Raw genomic sequence first — 18,016 nt, 5'->3', positions numbered from 1 at the left:
TCGTAACTATTGGATAGTATGAATAAATATAACGTATATAATAGCATTAAAAAAATCCCTATACTATGTAAAATATTGAAAAACAAAATTAATGTAAAAAATTAGAAACGTCTACAAATAATTATAAACAATCAAAAACAAAAGTTTGAAAATACTATGAGTGGTAAATGAGTATAATACATACAATACAATGAAATGGAGATTCAACAACAGACTTTTTCGTTGCAACAATGTAAAATGTAAGATTCGTTTTATCGGATACTTAATACTTTGACAGAATCGTTAAGAAAAAAATAAACAGAGAAAATGTCTTAATATTTTATTAGGAAAATTCTAAATGTCATTATTGAGTACAACACGATTTTTATGTAAATATAATACCAACACACGCATCCATAGTGTATTTTACACCAATCTAATTACATTTTACAATATATTATGTACCTATTATATAGGTCGCGGTACAAGTGGTGATGCATCAAAATTGCATATATAGTACGCCGTCTTTGTGTGTTTTATGAACAAACACAGTTTATCAGCGATTTATAAATTATTCTTATTTTCTTAATACACATTAATTTATTATTCTACATGGATAAACAATTTATTTAACTAACAAATGAATAATTCTAATTTTTTTTTTTTAGAATAAAAACATTTTAAATTTAATAATTACGTTCAGCCGTTATACAGATTAAGACTGTGCTAACAGTTTTGTTTCGTTAACTTGTCAGTAACCCGAGGAGAAAAACAATAAGTAAACGAAGGATTGATTTAATCTGCTTAAGAATTACGTGTTAAAATACATAGCGAACGCTATAAATACAATTTGACGTCAGTATGCAAACAAATCTTTAACGTAAAAACCTCATGGCCATTTTATTAAATCCCAGAAGATTTACATTGAAATCTAATAACTGCTATTAGCTGATTAAAACTATTAAAAGCGACGTAAATTACTAAATAGATTGTTGAAAATGTACACTTTGTAAACAACGTCACGACACTGTTTTTATTATTTTACCTTGTATATTATTCTTAATACCATAAACATTAAATTTATGTCAGGTATTACAAATGTTTTTTACCCATATAGTATATATTATACATTATTAAGTTTTAAAATTTATGTAGACTATTTTTATCAAATAAATATTACATTTTAGTTTCATACTAAGATTTGGAACAAGTTCATTTTTAATATTTGAATAGTCAATAGATTTTTTAAGGAAAATTAAAAATAACTGGAGTTCTGAGAATATACCTAAATTGAATTTATTCTGAAAAATAATAAATTTTAAGAATATAATGCTTAAGATAACTAACTACTTCAGCCTAACGAATTTAAAATTTTCTCCTTTATTATCTAATTATAGAAGTGAAAACAATAGATAGTTGATGAGGTATTAAAATCTTAATGGCATCATCATTTTTAAACAGTAATCTTAATTAAACAGAATAATAACGAAGCATTTACTTAATAAATATTAAAGATAATAAAACGATATTGTTAGTGAAATAACAAAAATAAAAAAAAGTATCAGTGTTGCAAATAAACGAAGAAGCCCAACAAATTAAATTTTACGTTTAGTAAATATGTAAGTAATGAGATTTTATTAAAAAAAAAAAAAAAATGAATTTAATTTCTATATTGCATTAACAATACGAAATTAAGGTAAATACTTATGATACTTTAACATTTTAAAATCTTTCCAATCAATAATACATCAAATTATAAATTTCTTAGAAGTAGGTACGAAAATATGCTTTGAAAACTTTTAACTGTTTTAACTGAAGAGACCTTAAAGTACAGAAAATAATATACGTATAATAGTTTACTCTTATTGCTAGAAGTTTTAGTATAAAAATAGCATTCATTATACATTAATTTATATAAACTCATATCTACCGTAACCTCTGGTAATCTTTTACCACAAATCGTTATTTAAGGAAATGGGCTACATATACCCCCCTACTCACATCATTCGATTTAAAAAGTTAAAAATAAAAATAATTCCTAGTTTTGTGAAATATAGTGTTACCCTGTAAAGACCACAAAACTGATTTTATTTAAATTTGTTTGTATGTTGAAAAATATTTATAGTAAGTTCAATGATGAAAAATTTCAGATTAGCATAAAATCAATCGTAACGAACGTACATTTTTATCCTATACATCTTGAACGTACACTGTAAATGATTTCAATAAACGCGTACAACTCATTAAACATACCTATCTAATAAATAAATAAAATGAGGCGAAGAAAAAGTTGATTTATATGATTTTTAATATCTTTAGGTGATTTACACATTACGATTTTACCGTTTAGCCATTTCATTGATAGCTGTGAACTACGAAAGCTATATATCTCTTTGGCGGTGGTTGAGTGGAGGGAGGGGCTACGTATTCTATAATATATCAGCCTAGAAGCGGTATATAGGGGCAGACAGACGACAGCACATTGAAGCACTTTTAACGTCAACTGTCAGAGGAATGTAACGAAGATTTGCGTACAATTAAGTCGACTAAGGAATTTCTGAGATCGATAATAATCATATATTCACAGATATTATTAAAATATAACTTTTCACTGCGTATAAATGAAATACTACCTACGATTTGTCGATAACTGATAGTTGTTTGCCCTTTATTGCATGTATAAGAATAAAAGTCGTTGATATATTACACACGTGGAGAAGTGTGGTGCAATAGTCTACAGATGATGCGCGCAGTCATCAGTTTAAACCTCAGTACAAAAAGTACTACTTCGTATTCCCCCGCCGTCGCGTCGTTTCGATTGCTCACTCTGTTGGGCCCCACCAACTGGCGGCAGCAACGTCCATAACACGTAAAAAATCTTCTTCTTAGAGAAGGGATAGTAGTGAACTCTATAGCTTCCCGAGTAATATGACATTGACAAAAAATGATAAGGTCGTTTCAATGAATAAAAAATAATGAAAAAATAAATATATATTATTATCTGAGTTGGCCGTATTTTTAGACGCCGGCAGTCAACATGTTGCAAAAATGCAATTTACAGTATAAGTACCACACATACCAAGTATATCAGTCTGTGCTAAACGAGACGTTAACTTCAACCAAGAAATCGAACGTGGGGGGGTCAAAACGAGTGTAAATATTGACTGTTCGGCGCCAATATATTATATAAGATAGCTGACTGAGCGCTAAATTGTACTATATATACTAAAGTATATAAATTCTTTAGAATTTTGCTCGTATTACAACGCGGCCACCACACTAGGGTATGCGGAGTGTGACTGTATATATATATATATTCGCACAATCTCACCTTTCCGCCTCCGACCGAGTGCTGTACAAACAATAAGACACGCGCGCCACACATAGCTGCAGTGTTTCTGCGAGCACAGCTCCTCACTATATAAAACTATTGTGTATTATACAGCCACCGTTATATTGATATTTACCTTAGTCATCGCTACCCACCCAACCATACCTACCAACCCCCATCCGTCACTCACCACCCATGACCGCAGTCGATTACTAGACATGTCACTGTACTATACATTATTAGAGGCAGGATCACGGTTAAGCATATTGTAATCAAGGATGGCGAGATATTAACATTAATTTTTTTTATAAAATGTGTATGATTAAAAAAAAAAAAAACATAAGCATTTAAATTGTAAAACCGGAGACAAAACAAAAATGTTAAATGTTATTATTAAACCAAAGTATAGTCGATTTTTACAATTATTTATGTATGATTGTCGGACACTGTTTCGATAATAAGTACAGCTATTATCTTCATAAAGTTCATATTATAACAGTGATACGGCGTGCTTTTATCAATGTATATTTTGAAAAGAAAAATATATCAATTGACCCAACGTATATATTCATTTTTAGGTAAATAAAATAATAACGACGTTTGAAAAAAAATAAACGGCGACTTCAAAGCCTCGGGATTTTTTTAATGAGGCTCCCGTCTGCCGCACATATACGAGACGGACCCGATTCTTTTCCGGAAACGATAGTAACATTATATAGATTCTCTTTTAGAAGTAAAGGCATTTGTACGTAAATATACGCTTATATACAATACGTGTATAGTGTACACAACCAAATACCTGAGAAACCACGTAGTGGAAAGGACCAAGAAGACGAGGGTTGTGCGCATATTGTATAGCTCTTTAAAAATCGTAATCTTGCAAAGTTAAGTCAACAGAGTATTGCTTTTCGTTATTGCATACTATTTTTTAACTTAAACTTTTCAATTTTTTCCCCCTATTGCACCAAGTTTTTCATTTGCTTTACTTTTACCACTGTGTGGATCTAATAAAATGATCCTATTTCGCGGGTCATTTCCTAATCGTACTTTATGCTCACTTTTATCAGTCTTTATTGTTATTTTTCTATCTCGAATATAAACGATAAAACAATAACAATAATAACAGTATGTGACTCTAACATTTATCAATATGTGCTTATTAGAAACTATAAGTTTTTTATAAACTTATTAATTTTGTCGAATTATCAATTCTCAGCTTCATGATGAAGATATATATATTATCTAAATTGCATTCGCCTATTTCAGGCGTATTGTATTAATAACTCTAATAACAAAGTTAAAACAACTAATTTAAAAAAAAAACTCATAGTAAGTTTTGCCACAGAGTTCTGAAGAATTCTATACAAATTAATAACTAATTCATACCTAAAATGTAAATTAAAAATGTTTGAATATTCAGACATTTTTAAACACTGTTTTGTAAAGTAGATTCTAAGCTTATATATTCTATGAAAATAAAAAAAGAATATTATTTGGAATTTAAAAAATGTAACTGATCCTTCAACAAAACACACCATTCATAATTTTTTCTATTTCACTAAATGGTACCTAAGTAATAAGTATACATAAACACAATAATGTGCATAGATAATACAATTTTTTTATTTTTTAAACTTAACGATAATTTTCTCAAGTATCATATTATAATAAATATAAATAAGTTCAAACATCAAATACATCTTAAAATAGACGTAATAATAAATGATATGTACTAATAAATAAACACAGACATTTTTAAGGACAAATTTGCTTAAAAATAAAATATTGTTAAAAATAAAATTATATTAAAGTTTTGAATTGTCAATTCCAATTATATTAATATATTACAATGAAAATGATAATAATTAAAAATTAACAGAATGTCTCCCGGAAATGTGTGTAGAATATTGTATAATGTAATAAAGCGTAAAAAAAAATGAGAATTTAAATAATATATTACAATTCATTAAATTATAAATTATAAATGTACAACTTTCAGTTCAACATTAGCTAGTCCTAATATAGATTCATAATTAAATACACTGTTAGCCCCCCTTGAATCCAGTATAATAATAATTATATTTCATGCAAAAAAAATTATTTTAATTGTTCAATATTTAATAATATACATAGCTAAACATAAATCAATTCATTTAATTATATTCCTTTTTTTCTGTTTATATATACTTATAATTTGAATTCAGACCTTAAACTTTCGCTAGAATACGAAATAACATTAGAGAATATAATCTCATAATTATATTAGACATAGTATAGTGTGGCACCTTTGTAGATTATCTAATTTGTAGTTGTATTAACCAAGGATTGTTATTAGACATAATTGCAGATATACAATATGATTAACAATTATTAAAATCACGTTTTAAAATAGAATTACTGATAAAGTTGTAAGTTCAAAATATATTTAATTTAGCAATAGCAAATTATTGGCGCGTTGTGACCAAATTATCCTTTGACCTGTACACACAAGGGAAAGATAACGTTAAGGGATTTAGAAAAACAGATAAAAACTGGATATATATATAATTTAAAGTATGATATAATTCTACAGAATACAAATAAAAACCGTGCCCGCAACAAAACTCACGGATCATTGAACAAAACGTTACAATTCGCTTGTATTTCCGATAAACATATTACGTATATTATATATTATATTATTTGTGTCATGTCTTTTGTCGACTATTGAACAAATATAACGTTGAGCAGATAAAACCAAGTAAGAAAAACAAGTAAAGAATATGCTTAACCCAAACATAAATAGTTCTACGTAAATAATACATGTGGTTTGAGAAAAATAAAATCTCTAAAACAATGAACATGTTAAATACATATTACATATATTCCACTAAAGTCCAAATGTCAATAAATAGTTAAACGAAGTGTTAATAATAGAGCAATACAAATAATAAGAAATAATGTCGAAACAAAAAATAATAATGTTTTAAGCATTATTGAAAAATTATATTTTCTAGAATATTGTTGAAAATTTCAATAGCAAATCGATCAGCAAACATAAAAACGTGCATAAATGTAAACAAAATATGTGAAATGTAATATATATCACCAGCGAAAATCATAAAAATAATAGCTTACCCAGAAAATGAATAAGAAAAACGAAATAATTTTTATAGAGGCACTTTTTATCAAAACAAATGAAATCACAATTTTAATTATTCAAATTTTTCAACAAGCATTCTGACATTCCAATACTACACCTATAGGTATATATACTATATTCATACAGCATAAAATCAACCAATTAAAGAACTCGAATGTCGGAGTTTCATTTAATAATACAGTATATCAGTATATACATTACACATTATTGCGAACCTATATAACTAACCATATTATTATATAGTGTAAATTTGATCATTATTTTCCATAATATATGGACTCTATTGTAAAACCATCTTCAAAGCAGATGTGTTCGTTTTTAATGCGAAATATTTCTGGGACGTTCGTTTGTCGGTTGTTTTATAAAGTCGCTCACCCTATCTTTGGCACCGTACAATAATTGCATTAATAGGCTATTCTAAAGACATCGTAATATTCAGGCATAAGCGAAGTGATAAATAACCCGCGGTCTGTTTTTATCGTTTTCAGTACATCTCAACCTTATAAATGTGTATGTATAATATATATATATAATTGAACATATTTAACATATATATGGAATTGTGTTTTATTTATTTAACCTTTTTTGGCATCCTATTCGACAAAAAAAAAACTGAATATACCTAAATTACCGTATTAAGTAGCTTTTCTGTAAGAGAAAATTATCCTGGTGATATCTATAATTGCCTCAGGTTTCCAAAATAAGAATGATAAATGTACATAAATGGCAAATTATTTTTGACAAGACCATTAAAATAAACCATTATATTTGTATAAACTCGTTTATAATTATTTACATATATTTTAAATACCTATATCCTATGAACTAATATCTAACAATTTAAGCCTATAAGTCTGAAAGAAATCAACATCAAATATTCAAGTCGATTAATTTCATCTCTTTAATTTGTATAATAAGGTATTTGTTGCGTTAAGCAATATTTTTTCTAAGTAGAAATTTTATTAGTACGAATCTTTTTTGAACAATTCATTTTTAAATAATTATTAGTTTGAATTTAATTAAGGCTTTAAGAAATATATAAATATAGGGTAAGAGTAGTAAAACATGCTATTGAGCTGCGAATGAAAACTATTGCATGAATTGGTTGTTTTTGTAATGGAAGTAGAACATTCAGCTCATAATAATAGCGGACATCCCAAATTTTTTCTTACATACATTTCTAAAATATAGTCTGTAAATGTAGTTAATTTCGCATTAAGAAGAAGAAGAGTCATTATATCTGACTCAAAACAATAGTCAACTTTGTAAATCGAAAAAAAGAAAATCCGAAAAAAGTTAATTATAATGACTGAAAAAATGTTATTCTTATATGTTACGATTTGTATATTATATCGAAAAAAATCTGTTTATCGTATGATAAAGATATGATTAGAATTTGAGTATTTTAATGCTGTGACCGCAATTTATATATTACCTAATTGAAGTGACTGCAACTGTTATGTCTGCTTATCTCAAAAAATACTGTGACCGCACTAGAATGCAGGCAAAAAATTATTGAATAATAATTACTCATTATACGGTATACTGGAGTGTTATTTTGCCGCTGATAACAATGCGCAACGCGGTACGGTAGCATTTGGAAAATAGTATAGTCATTCCTGAAAAGTGTAAGCACAATTGTTTGCGAACATCTTGACAATTTTAAATTTAAGAAAAAGCAAATAAAAAATGTTACTAATAGAATCTCACGAAAAATACATATCATATAATATTATTTAGTATTTGTTAAGAAGTAGGGTAATACGATTGCTAATAGGTATAAGTACTTTAAAAAATGATACAATATGAATAAAAAATAAAATATTTTTCAATTAAAAATAGAATGAATGTTGAAAATGAAAAACTATTCAAATCATTATTAAAATGGGATAATATTCTTTATACATAATTCATTTTATGATCATTGAGCTCAACTATATTCAAAAAACAAATAAACTTCAAAGTGTAAACTTTTGGCGCACCGCTTTTTTGAGCATGTGTCGCATTTTAATTTTAATACAATTACGTTTTAAAAACTACTTCAAGGCGAGTCTTTTTGGAGATCTGTAAACGTTTTCGTTGACAAATAAATCGTATGATAAATAAGTTTTCCGACTCGAATAACAAAATAAACATCACAGAGATGTGACATATTTAGTCAAACGTTTGATAATAGTTTATCTCGATTGCGAGACAAACGAAGAATTTTATAACAAACGAATACAACATTAAGCAGATTAAAATTAAATTATTTTTCAGCGCCTACAAATTCCAATACATATTTATGAGTTCACTAAAAGCCAAACAAAAACAGAAGAACACGACCACGGAGCACACAGATTAAAAATAATGTCCATCACTTATATCGTTATATACGGTTCACACCTTTGGTGGATCACGAGATAAAATTCATGACGTTTCACTTATATATATATATTCCAGCATAAAATAAGATAATGTAAACGGTAATAAATTTAGTCGGAATATCCCACTAAGACATCATAAACGCGCACTGCTATACGACTCCCTGTTTCTATCAAATATATATATATCATTCCGTACATTTGCAACAAGCTGTACAATTTCACACTGTATATAATATGTGTATGGGACATTGTGTACAGACGGTTCGTTAATTCCGTGACCCAATTCTCTCTGCACGCGTGTACATACGCATCGAAACGAACTGTTCGAAACGACCATATATCATCGTGGCCAAGTGGAAAATTGTGTTTAAATTTTGATGTATAATATATTGTTTAATATTTATTAATATTTTGTTTTTATTGCGCTGCTACACGAACACAATGATTTGCTGCAACGGTCCCCACATTATATTAAAATACAAGTATACATATACATGTGGCGTCCCAGAGTTCTCTTCCTCGCCCACATCACCCACAACGAGATTGCTTAAACCGTTTATATTTTGACGTTTTCCGTGTGGCTGTTTGCCGAACGTGTCTGAAAGGCTTAACTGCAACGGTTAGTGGGATAGGAGTATAGTATGCGTCGGCGGTAGTAATGAAGCTCGGACTTTGATTATCGCCAGGTAATCCGGTGGCTCGCCGGCACACGTTCCTGCTTCACTCCCCCAATAAATCAACCATATAATTCGTGTTTGCCCACCTTCGTCAGCACCCCCTATACTACAATAATCCACCCACCTCCTCACCATTGTGCGTACGCACGCACACATACATACACACACAAACATAACTTCCCCGTGTCCACCAACTCCGCTCATTATGCAAATCCCGTATCAAAAGCACTATAATATTGGTAACCACGGACGCAACTTTGCATCAAAATGTTCTAAATCTGTTTATTACGCCTCGTAGAACAAATTTACTAGACAAATGTATGTTTTGCATATATTATGTCAAGTCGTTATGTATAGAATTACTCTGGTCTTGTCTATATAGCACTTCGCCGCCGACACAAACGGGATATAGCCTGAGAGTAGGGACGGTCGGAGGACCACCGACCTGCAAAAGCTATGTATAACATCGATGTACGAAACTTTATCAAATATCTGTGTGATACACCGCAATTTGTAACCACGGTCATTTATGCTGAAACAATACGCGATAGACATATTATATGTAATGTGTACACAGTATATTCACGAGATCTATAGAGTATATATTCAGGTAGTATACGCGTGCGTGCAGTGTCAACACATAGTTTTTATATTTTCGAAATTATGTTTTAAATTTAGTAACTAGAATTTTGCTTGAGTAAAAATAAATCTCGAATGTTATACAATATAGAACACTCTATTTAGAGACGCCTACATTTCAAAGGCGAGATTTTTTATCTTTTTTTAAAAAAAAAAAAACAAATAAATAAATTGACTTTGCTGAACTACATCAAAAATTCTGATATTGTTTTTGGCATCTACTTTCATTATTTGTTTTTGCTCATCAATATTTTAGAATATACAATATACAATTATATAATGAATATTATTCTGGGCGTTTCACAAAGGAGAATACACGTCATTTTCTATAGTTTTACCATTTCAATAACAAAATTATGCATTATTCATAGTCTTACTCGTACCAAATTGAAATATAAATGAAAAAGTCGAAAACAGATGTGTAATAATGCTTATATAAAAGGGCAATAAAATAAGTATGTATAAATAATAACCCGAAAGTTTAATAATTTATAAAATACCGCTTCTACTGCAGATATGAAATACCTACTCTTGTTCGTTAATAAAAAATAAAATAAAAAATTATTGTTACCTGTATGACAGAAAAAATTGTTCTTTTTATAGAAACACGTAAAACTGAATGTTTGTAAAAAACTCATTATAATGAAGTATATAAATACTTTCATAAGAATTAAGCTATCTATGAAATGTTATCATATTATTATTATTTTATTATTATCCATCAATTAAAATACGTGATTTTTTTTATTATAAATTAAAAATATAAATAATGTCAGCAACTAGTATTAAAGTGACGAGTTTTAAATTAAACTTAACAATGAACTATATACATATGTATAATATAATATATATATATATATATATATTTATTTATCTTTAACTATCATTTAATCATGCTGCAAAAGATATATGTATAATGTATATTTAAAAACCATCATGATATACCTACATATTTATACATGTCAGGTATTTTATACTTGAATAAAACTTTACTCGAACAATAAAGGACAATAAATTTACCTTTGTTCAACGATTAACTCAATAATGATATATGTATGCAATAATGTGTTTCTTTAGTAAGGTTCTTTTTTTTTTTTTTTTATCAAAACACAGGTTAGTGCGTTATAGGACTCTGGGGACAAAACGCGTTTGGAGTTTTAATTTAAACGGTCCAACATCCCTAAGGTTACAAAATAGATGAATAAATTCGGAAACCATATTCAAAAGATATGCCTGAGGTAACACTGCACAAAAACACGAGAAAAAACATTCTCACGTCGAAGAAAATCTTTAATGCCTAGTTTACATATACGTGTATTCTATATAATATATATTGCATACCATAATCAACTTTAAAATTTGTGAAATGCATTGGAGTTGTTAAAAATACAAAACATATTAATACATCATAAATTGAGAAAATAAATATTAAAATAAAGTATCAACAAAAAAATATAATTTAAATTATAAATTTCTATAATAAATAGTGCGTAAATTGCTCGATGAAATATAAAACAAAGTGATTACAAAACATTTTAATTTTAAAATAACTTGTGTTTGAAAATTTGTTTTGGTACACTAAAAACAAATTATGATAATTTATTTTAATATTAATCGAAATATATACATGCAGCCTATTAATTATTTAGTGTAGTTATGTAGTTGAAATATTAAAGTACCAGTATTTTTTCATAAGCTTCGATTTGTCATGTCCATCTTATATTTAAGATTTAATTAAATATTTACTAGAAATTCAAAAAATAGTAATAATAACTTCATTTAAGTTTTATATTATCAACTTATCTCAGATTGAAGTTTATACTTTTATATTTTATTACAAACAATAATTTACTGCATAATTCTATTATAATAGGATATTCATATATAGCCAAAATAAAATATTATAAAGATAAGTTAAAAACAAAATGTATAAAGAAAAAAAAATTCATGCGATTTTCACATTTTCATTCATCGTCCATGGAATCATAATTTCAATTGTATTTGTATTTTTTTTTCAATCTTTGTTAAATATTTAAACATCAAAATATAAATCTGTATGTAGAAAATATTACGAGATATTAATTAAAATTTAAATACGTAATTATATAATATCGTGTAACTTTTATAATAGTTTCTCTTGCTGCTTGAATTTGAATGAGTAATGTTTTATTATTGGCAACTTTGTTTCATGAATAAGAAATAACTATATGAATATATAATAAATTCTTTAAATATAAGTTAGGAACCTAACTGCCTATTTAAATATATTAAAAAGATAGTACCTATAACGCAATGAGATAATAATGTATAATTAGCTTTAACTTTTTATAAAAGTGTCTTATTATTAGAACGAGTGTAATTAAAAAAAAAAAGTACAATCTAAAAGTTAATATTTTTTTTAACAAAATATGATGTATACATTTTTAACGGATTTTTTTTAAAGTATATATTTTTTTTAAATATAACCACTGCTTCGTAAATAAAATATAATAACTATACAGCACCGTCACTCCAGCATACAAAGTTGCGAATTTTTATGTTTTCAATATTAATATTAATTTATTGATTATGATAGTTTTCACGTATAAAAGTTTCTTTTTTAAATTTAGATAGTATTTATATTTATAATTTTAAAGTCACCAAACCCAACTTTGTTTAGTTTTTGAGAAGTTATAATCATCGGGTTTATGATATTTATTACGCATAGATAGTTATGATAGAACAAATTATTATTTTGTCCTAGCCTGTGAGAAATTATGAGTTAATATGACAACTGATAGTTTATAATGCTGTAATGATAATTAATATCTATCTATGTTTGCATAACTTTTAATTATTTTTGTATGTAAGTATTTTACTATTCCAGCACTGTAACATTTTTTTTGTCTCATATTTATGATTTTACATATAAGTATAAAAATATTTTAAATGCCTTGCCCCATATTATAATATATTTTATACCGAAAAACTCCCTAAAACAAGTCTCCCAACTCTAGTGACGTAAAATCGTATGTAGATGATGAAATGATGAGTAACTGTTTTTACCATATACTTGCATCAAATTAAAAGCCTAATACCCAGTGTAGCCAATGATATTATATGTAAAACTACCTATAATAATAATTTTACATATGGAAAAATTTCTTCAACAAATAACTTTCCAATTTGATGATTTAAAAAAACAAAATTATAACGAATTATAAATTTATAATATCTATATCCTATTTATTCAAATCCTGTAAAACTGTAAAATTTTATTATTTTTTTGACACCTATACGTCTTATGACAGGGGGTTTCCATTAATTTACTTTGGATCTAAATGAAATTAAGCGTCTTAGACATTAGATTACATTTGATTACAAAATCCTGTAAAAATTTTAAATCAAACAAATCATTTTGAAGCGTACTGGATGCTGGGGTGATGTCACACCAGCGTTTGGAACTCTGAACTTCCTTTAAGTTACAAAAAACGTTTTTGTGGTTAAATTTCGTTACATAATGATTACATAATGTTGTGAAATTTTGGTATAAAAATATATTTGATACAATTTCGAGGGGGCTGAAGTAACGACCTTAACTAAACTACTTTTAAAAATATACCTACGTTAAAGTTGTCTATTCTATATAAGACATTTTAGCTAGTTGAGAACGAAACAAAATGAGTTTTTAAATACAAATACTAATAATATTGCTATAATCTGCAACCCTATAAAAACATCGGAATAGTATATAATACAAATTTGAGTGGACTAAGGAAACTATCTAGCCGTTGGCTCGTGAATACGTCATTAACTCATGACGTTCAATACGTACAACAAATGCTATTATAAGACATTAATATAATATATTGAATGGTATGATAAAATAAATAAATAACAGTTCGCACAGATAATATGTTAAGTGCGTGTATATATTATACAAATAAGTATTCATTGAACTTACGGTTGTTGTACGGTGTGCTGTCTAATGGTGGTATTAAGATGTACGGGTGGTCGGACCGCCGCGGCAGTTGGTGGAAATCTTCTTTCGGCTGTTGTCAAACCGTAAATTTCGTCCTCTTCGCGATCACTAAGACAACTAGATGGCTATGGCATAAAAATAATAAAAAAAAAAAATAATAATAAAAATAAAAATTTAAATATAGTAAAAAATAAATATAGGAATACAAATTCCATCGTATAGATTTTCGTAACACGTACGTGCGTATTCGCACCGGAACAGACAAAAGTTTCCCAATCAACGCTGAATAGAATGGACGAAGCCACCCTCATCATTCCTACCCCCACGTTACCCGTCCTATACGCTTTACGTGCGCCGTCGTTTTCTCGACTCCTTTGAACGTTTCTCTAATCCCTAAGGGTCCCACTCACTTAACAACAACTGCACTTTATAGAGACTAGTACGACTGATTGAAATGGTCGCTAGTTACTGATACATCTACGTATATAAATATAGGCGCACTCTAAGACAATTTTCCTTTTATTCGTAAATCGACATTGGTGCAAATCGGTGATTTGATTGGGTGTTTTCAATATCATAGTAACAGTGATTAAATTCGAGTTCAAATCACTCGTTTCTAGACAGACTAATATTATGCAACCATATAATATAATGCAAAATTACGCAAAACTTATGATATCTATTATATGGTGTCTGTATGCAGGTTATATTTTATAAGTATTTATAAAATAATTTAAGTAAAGGGAATAATATGAAATACGATTAAACCACAAAACACCAGTTAAATAAAAATAAAAATATAAATTATAATTTTTTTTTTTTTACTTCAAAACTTATAATACTTACATATTTTGTTCAAGGTGGGGTTTTCGACGATTCTCAATATTATATATAACATTATACTAAAGCACCATTTGTTTTCTCTCTCTCTCTCTACAATCCATATACATAAAATAAAGTCTTGCAAAACCTTTCGTTTTAAGGCCTTCAAGTTATCTAACAGTAAAATCACGTTTCACAGAAATTATAGAAAACATTTTTAAGAATTTAACGAATAATTAATTATTTATATATTGTATCAAAACAAAAACAAAAAAATATTGATTATTTGTTTATATAATCAAAAATGTATCATTAATTTTAAATTCAAATTAAGTAAAATACAAACCAAGATATCAAACTCTATAATAAATATTATTCTCTATACATTTTGTAATAACTAATTTTACTCCCCAACTACTCAAAACTCACAACAAAAAATGTTTTGCATCGATACGTTTGCAACTATTTTACATATAGAAAATAAAATACAATACACTAACATCATATTAAATTAATAAAATAAACTGTATAAGTCAATTTACCGTTTATTTTTTTATTTTAGCAAACGATATGTATATAAGAGTACAACATTATATAATGCGATAAATACAAATAAAAAAGGGTGGTCAAGTGGGTAACGCTGTACAGTAAGTGTCGAGTAGACCTCGGATATAGAGTAGGTCACTATAATGAATGGGTTAAATTTAAATGCAATGATAGGTATCATTGTATACGAAAAACAATTTTGAACGGAAATGATTTGTCAGCCTAGGATATATTTTCTATATTTTCCACTGAGTGGTGAAAAGGGTAATTTATTTTTAATGACCTTAATACCTAAAAATTAAATTATGTACAAAAAATGCCAATTTTAACAACTGAAGTACGTTTCAAGTTTTTCCATTTAACCATTTTTAACTATAGCGAAAATATAAAATTATTTGATTATAAATAATCGTAATTTTATAAGTGAATATTTATTTCGTTAAAATTTAAACTTTAGATAACATTTTGATTAATTAGCCAACGCTCAACTTCTTTTATAATTATTGTAAGTCAAACTTATGGAAAATCGTATATTCAATTTTCAACTCTTAGCAACTCTAGTATTCGAATAGCTTATTTATACTTCCAATTTTTTATTTTATTTACAATACTGAGTATAATGTTTTTGGTATTTTTGCAGTGGTAGAAAAGCATTGTTATAGGCGCGACTGCACCCGCAATTATGCTATACGAGATTATTGACTCTGATGTCTTTAAAAGTTTATATCTCACGAAGTTCTTTCATTACAAATATTATCTTTCTTAGTTTATTTGTGACGGATGTAATCTGTTTATCCATTTCATATCAGAGCACATTTCAATGCCTAAGTACTTACAATTAAAGCTGGCTTTAAAAAAGCTAGAATCATTCGAAAATTTCACCGTATATAGATAACACTAATAAAAAAATTTAGTAAAATTTCAAGAATTTACAGTGATTTGTTTTTGAGTTACAATAACTACTAAATATAAGTATATAAAAAAATCGATTCTATCAAAAACTGGTATTACTTAAAAATTCCCTTTTTCCAGTAACTTTTTTGTGATTTTTCCAGATTTTTTTTCGAAAACTTCTTACTTTTTATCTCTATAATGCAAAAGAATATTCAATTTACCACCCCAAACCACCCCTGGAGTTTTAAATTAATACATTATTTCGATAAGTTTATTTACTTAATTATTTTTATTTTACAATGTAGGAAAAAAATTGAAAAATTATTATAAGAGGGCGCTCGAGATATTAGAAAACCTGCAAAGGGAGAGTAAAATAGAAAAAGTTAGGAACAATAGAATTGGCGTACTCAGACATAAAAACAAAAAATGACACACTTTATTATATAATCAATACATTCATCACTCAGTTTAGAATCTATAAAATATTGACAATAAATAATAATAATGAACTAGCCAATATTCAAGAATAATAATCTTGTTGTTTCTGACAAAACGTATAAATATATAATAAATTATAAGGTATTGGTTGTGATAAATATAGGTTTCAAAGTTTAAAACGAGGGTATATGAAACACACTTATATGTAAGTATTTCATTAAACTTCATTCACAATATATTATTTAAGGTTCAATACTATGTTTAGAATAAAATAAGAAATATAACAATATGTAATAATATAAAAACACAATTACAATTTAAGTAGGTATGTAAATTATTTAACATGTATATATAATATAAAATGAAAATCGTGATTTTGAATACTCACCGAGTACTTTCCGGGCGCATACAGGTGATGAGAGTACGGATTTCCGGCCATGTTGCACGGCGACCTGGAAGGCGACGAGGGTGCTAACAACGTGATTCGGGGAGATAATTCAGCCCACTCAGTGGCCCTAAGTTCGTCCAGATACTCAAGAATATCCCGATAATGGGTATTGTACAGATCCGCGTACCGGGACGCTAAGCCTTCCAAATAACCACGTTCGCCGTTCTGTAATCATAATAATAATAATAATAATATTAAAAAATATATATATTTAATGAAATGAAAAACTCATTAAAACGGCAACCATGACGGGCGACCGGGGGTGAATGTTAAATGTTCTCTTATGTACATGGAAGAGGGTCGTATATAAACAGGGAGGCGTAGATAAATATTCCCTCCTCTTACACTCGGTACACGCACGCCACATATTGGTATTAAACGAACCAGACAGATATTTCCAATCCTGCTGCAGTGAAGTCTGAATAGGACCCAAAACTCATTTTCTGGGTATTATTTATTTTTCAGCATCATTCGCCCAAAGAGGGCTCCAATAACTGTCAAACCCCGTTAAAAATCGCGAATTTCATGGGGGACCATCCATGGAAGAAGTGAAACGATAAAACAATAGTATAACAAAAGCGATTTATTAGTTGGTCCGGCTTTATTAAGTTCATCTTTTTTTCGTATGATTTATGACTAAACGTTTCATCCAAATGCAAAAAAAAACTTGTATCGTAGAATATATTTTATTCTTATAAGTTAGGTATTATTGGGTATTTTATACGACGAAGTATGAAATAAATCGACAAAAAAAATATTATGTGTCACTCGCC

The 18,016-nt window shown here is 27.9% G+C and overlaps 1 protein-coding gene across 1 annotated transcript in view; it reads right to left on the bottom strand.

Annotated features, from left to right (window-relative positions):
• Window positions 1-18,016, bottom strand: part of LOC114121963 (uncharacterized) — a 72,165-nt gene that overhangs the window by 22,957 nt on the left and 31,192 nt on the right. Inside the window, exons 2-3 of the mRNA XM_027984481.2 lie at window positions 17,184-17,408; window positions 14,078-14,220 (exon numbers count right to left, since the gene is read on the bottom strand). Of these exons, the coding sequence (XP_027840282.2) occupies window positions 14,078-14,220; window positions 17,184-17,408 (368 nt within the window). The remainder of the gene's footprint in view (window positions 1-14,077; window positions 14,221-17,183; window positions 17,409-18,016) is intronic.

This window comes from Aphis gossypii, chromosome 1, assembly GCF_020184175.1.
Source record: "Aphis gossypii isolate Hap1 chromosome 1, ASM2018417v2, whole genome shotgun sequence".
NCBI lineage: Eukaryota > Metazoa > Arthropoda > Insecta > Hemiptera > Aphididae > Aphis > Aphis gossypii.
The sequence above is the reverse complement of the archived record's forward strand: the minus strand, read 5'-3'. Positions and strand labels throughout refer to the sequence as shown.